The 4,763-nt window shown below is 46.2% G+C and overlaps 1 protein-coding gene across 1 annotated transcript; it reads right to left on the bottom strand.

The window, feature by feature from the left end:
- Positions 1–424: 424 nt before the first annotated feature.
- LOC134011943 (betaine--homocysteine S-methyltransferase 1-like) lies at positions 425–4,271 on the bottom strand. The gene is made up of 8 exons (XM_062451495.1): positions 4,113–4,271; positions 3,367–3,499; positions 3,106–3,218; positions 2,677–2,868; positions 2,367–2,514; positions 1,769–1,951; positions 1,376–1,607; positions 425–1,293 (listed from the first exon to the last, which is right to left on the bottom strand). Exons 1-8 carry the CDS (start codon positions 4,131–4,133, stop codon positions 1,116–1,118), a joined length of 1,200 nt encoding a protein of 399 aa, XP_062307479.1. The 5' UTR covers positions 4,134–4,271; the 3' UTR covers positions 425–1,115.
- Between the last annotated feature and the right edge of the window lie 492 nt (positions 4,272–4,763).

Raw genomic sequence — 4,763 nt, 5'->3', positions numbered from 1 at the left:
CTGGTAGACTTTACTTTCCGTTCTCTGTGTCATTTGAGTTCCTCCATTCGTCTTCCCTTTCCAACCTCCTTTAATGACCTTATTTTGGGCTATTTGATTTACATTTACAGTGTCTCAGATTTTTCCTGCAAATTCCAGTGTATTTTTGGATGACATTTCCATGGATATTGCTATGTCACATGCACTCTTGAATGTAACATCCTTTTCTGCTAGCAATTTTCGCTGAACGGCCTCCACTCTTTATCCACTGATAAATCTGTCTCTTAGTGCCTCATCTAAGTGATTTCCGAATTCACAATGAGTTGATAACTGTTTCAAGGCCACTGTGTAATCTGTCACTGACTCATTTTCCGACGGCCTTTATGGAACAGGCCTCCGATGTCAATTAAAATGATGCCACAACAGTAAACAATCACAGCACCTGTAGCGTTTTACAAAGTCATATTTTATTATACATGGCTACACAATCTTGTTGAAAGTGTGAAAGAGGCCCCACAGCTTGACGTATTCATGCAGGGCACATTCACTCAGGGCTCTCAAGTCTCATGCATTTGCTGTAAGAATCACTCATTTCAACCATTTCTCACGCAACACCTTGTATTTCTCACGCTGAGAAGGGATAACTTGTCCCGTTATGTATAATAATGGTCGAGGCACAGGCATACGGAGGTACGTTTTGAGAGTTGACAGGTATGGTAATCTCACGGCAAACTTTTGATAAAACTTGAGAGCCCCTATCACTAATCACAAGCAACATTTACTATCTACTAAGAAAGAGTACATAAATACTCTTCTGTCTCTAGTGAGGGACTTTGACGTTTAAGACCGTGTGCAGTGATTGCTGCACAGCAAGGGAAGTATCTCATAACAGTTTGCCATAGACCAGTTAGCTATAGCACAATTTTTCAAAGTAATGTTAGCTACAGCACAGTTTTCTGTATCAAAGTTAGCCGTAGCACAGTTTAGCTATTTTAAACACTCCGACTTAGACACAAGCATTGTGCAGATGTTAAAGAAGATCATCAGATATACAGCTCTAGTTGATGAGCTCCAGGAGAATTCCAGGGCAGTGAGGCTTTACTCAGTGCCCACACCAGTAGGCAGGCTGGAACGGTTTAGTGGGTCTTGGCCTTCTCAAAGAGTGGCTTGAGCTGGTCCTTGGTGGTGGCCTCTTTCTGCTGCATGAGCTCGACATGACCCTTGGTGACGCCCCAGCTGTCTGGGGAGGACAAGGAAGGGCACAGGGGTCGTCCTGACGCTGGCTTCAGGGACGCCCAGTAGTCCTTACGTGCTCTGGAGGAGAGAGAGACAGAAGTAATGAAATAGAGATTGGAAAAAGATAGTAAGAGAGAATATTTCTTCTGGAGAGTCTTACCTGGCTCTGACCCAGGGCTTGGTGTGCATCTCCAGACCGCCCCCCCAGGGTCCGTGCTTCTCTGAGGCTGCAGGGAGGAGGCCCCCCCTCTCCGGGGCCAACTCCTCAGCCACGGCCCTAATGTGGTAGGGCTCAAACCCACAGCAGCCACCAATGTAGCGGATCCCAGCATTGTAGGCCTCCCTGGCGTACTTCTGCATGTCCCAGCGAGTCAGGATCCTAGGCTCCAGGCCTGAGACATAGAAGGTCCATAATACTAGTATTAGACAGCAGGTGGTGCTATCTCTTTGGATTATGAGTGTGTAACTGTGTATGTGTGCATGCATGTATGAGTGTTTGTGTGTGTATGTGTGAGTATGTGTGCACAAGTGTGTGGGTGTGTGTGTGTACTACCAAAGGGGAACTCTGGCAGGTCAATGAAACCCTGGCAGTTGCAGTCGGGGGTGTGAAAGGCCAGAGGCTGCACCATGTAGTGGGCTCTGAGACCTGCCTTCTCCACTCCCTCCTTCATCTTCTTCACAGCTTCAACACAGGTCATGGGGTCAAAGTGGCAGTTGACCCCCACAATGTCGGCACCTGGGTAGGGTTGGAACACATACCACCGTCAGGGATCCAGTAAGCTGCTGGTCTGGCTTCAGAGAAGCCTATAACTGGGGTTCAGAACTTCACACAGGGAGGTTTGAAGATGGGAGGTTAACTGAGGCTAAGGGAGGTCTGGAAATGGGAGGTTTTCTGATGCTAAGGGAGGCCTGGAGATGGGAGTTTTACTGGAGCCAAGGGAGGTCTTTTTAGATGTTGTCTTGATATGTGGAAACAGCCATCAGATGCACACTGTCACAACTCATATGGGCTATAATTAGTGTCAGGTAAACAAACCTATGAAACTAAAAGTAAGGATAATTAACCATTTAGTGTCCTATAATTCATTTGATTTTATTTATTGTGATGACAGGTATCAGTGAAGCCGTTAACTGTGGGCTTGAATACATACCAGCTTTCACCAGTCTGACAGCACAGTCCCCTGGGCTAACTCCATGCATGTCTCCCTCTGGTCCGATACAAAGGTTAGCAGCCACAGGCTTTCCTGTGCTCTTCAGAACCTGCACAGCCCACTCTGCCTCCTCCACGTGCTCAAAGTACTGCAGCACAGACAGACAGATTCAGTATGTCTTTGTGTGTTCAGCATAGACAACCTGTTTCTCAGTGTTCTTAAGGCCTTGCAGCAAAACTATGCCCTTTTCCCTGTGAAGGCCATTGCATTATGTACTCAAAATACAGTTGAAATACGTTCCACTCTGTACCTCAGCAATCAGGAAGTCCACTTTATTCTTGATGAAGACATCCAGCTGCTTCTGGAAAATGGCCTTCACCTCTGTCTCGCTCTTACAGCTCAGGTAGGAGGGTGTCTGGGACACGCCCCCTGCAACCAGGGCATCCCCCTCATTGGCTACTTCCCTGGCGAGGTTACAGGCTGCTTCGTTGATCTGGGCTCCCTGCATAGGTAAACAGGTGGGACAGTTCAACGTAGGCTGGTGAACAGGTGGGACACAGTTAAAAGGTAGTCTGTCAGTGCCACATGTGTGGGAGACAACAGGTAGGGTACATTGGCATGTTACTACTAACGTAAATACTTACAATCCATGAATTTATTTATTATGTGCAACAGCATATTTAAACATCTAGATATGCGTCACCCCTAATAAAAGTGTTACGCATGTTGTATTACTTACTGTGAAGCTAAGACTGTTGCCCCTGTTCTCAAGCTTGTCATCGCTGGCGTAGAATGTGAACGTCTGCATGACATTTGCTCCCGCTCTCAGGAACTCCCTGTGCAGCTGTCGCACTGAAAATCACAAGAAGGACACGGAATTCCTAAGTGGGATCTCTCCATTTCTGCATCTTGGGAATGGAAATAGACTGAGGGAGGGCCACGAAAGTTCCAGTTCACATCTTGTATGTTGATTGAAAGTGGATGAGAATAAGAATTTTACCAGCTTCAGGGTGCTCCGCGGCGGCCTCCGGTGTCCATGGTCCAGCCTTCACATACCCTCTCTTCTCCAGGGCGAACACGAAACCCCCATCTCCGATTACCACCTCACCGGCATTAAGACGTTCCAGTACGCCCTACGTAAATGATCATGACGATCAATCTAATTGTTAGTACACCTGATGAATAAAATCATTGACATGCCATAACCAGCAAATGCCAGTTGCAACAAATACAACATTTGTTATGCCTCAATTTCCAGCCTGATGCTAAAATAATTTCCCTCAGCCCTAAGCTTCTGTTTTGAACTACAAACAAGTCAGTGCAAGCATGTGGCTCCTGTCAAGCTTGGTTTTGGCATACTTAGAATTCAGTTACATTTTACATTCTCATGTTAATGGTTTAATGCAAGGTGTACCCAAGTTTTCCCACTGTACATATATTTACTTAAACATATCGTTTCAGTAATCTGCATGCATGAACAACAAATGATAAATGAAAATGTAGCGCAAATATGCAAAAATGGTACAATGAGGCACAAATTAAATTCCCACAGATGAAATCCACATAGCAGGGTGAGCTGCGTTCAGCTGCTACCTCTGTCTCGCAGCCTGTGCCCACCAAATTATTTGATGTTGCATTTTGATGTCATCTTTTTACGGCACTGTACCATGCAATAATGTAGTTGAGATCTTCTTATATCTCTGTGGCTGAGATGTGATTGTTACCCTGTGATTGTTATCCTCTTACCCTGGTTCCTGATGGTGCCATGTCTTCAGAGCTTGCTCCTCAGCTATGTGGTCAGTTAACTGGAAGGGGAACCTCGCTGACTCCTGGGTGTGTGAGAGGTAGCAGATGTTGTGGAGAGACGCTATATAACTGTCCACAGCAGGGGAGGGGTCTGCCTATGCCAGGCTCTGATTGGCAGACCCAGTTACACAAGGCCTGTGTTTACTTCTGTTCCTGCCCTCCAGGTCGTGAATGGGGCTACTGTAGGTGTTACTAGTTTAACCCACAGGAGTTTACTGCTGTGGGAGAGTTCTCCTCATAATTTAGGACATGAACTTTACTAACCATAAGTAGATGACCACGGATAACGGAATGCTGTTCATGACCTGAGCAGCCTCCCTTTCAATAAAGTAGTTACTGTATTTAGTAATAACCCTATCAATCTGTTAGTATATGGGTATGTTGTGTGTCTGTGTGAGAGAGATTGAGTGTGTGCACCTGCATGTTGTCGAGGGTGAGATGCTGCACGATGTAGTCAGCAGAGAGCCCAGCCTTGTCCACACCCTCCACCCTTTTCACAGCCTCCACACAGGTCATGGGGTCAAAAAGACAGCTGACCACGATAATCTGGGCAGAAAGAGGGTGATTGCGCAAATCACCTGTTGTCTGTTT

This window comes from Osmerus eperlanus, chromosome 25, assembly GCF_963692335.1.
Source record: "Osmerus eperlanus chromosome 25, fOsmEpe2.1, whole genome shotgun sequence".
Taxonomy (NCBI): Eukaryota; Metazoa; Chordata; class Actinopteri; order Osmeriformes; family Osmeridae; genus Osmerus; species Osmerus eperlanus.
This window is presented reverse-complemented; position numbering and strand designations above follow the sequence as displayed.

Excerpts from the sequence above, each read along its gene's own strand:
- LOC134011943 (XM_062451495.1), bottom strand. The coding sequence starts at position 4,133 with ATGGCACCATCAGGAACCAGG. Across the intron at positions 3,500-4,112 it reads TGGCACCATCAGGAACCAGG|GGCGTACTGGAACGTCTTAA; the intron begins GTAAGAGGATAA and ends TCATTTACGTAG. Across the intron at positions 1,294-1,375 it reads AAGCCCTGGGTCAGAGCCAG|AGCACGTAAGGACTACTGGG; the intron begins GTAAGACTCTCC and ends TCTCTCCTCCAG.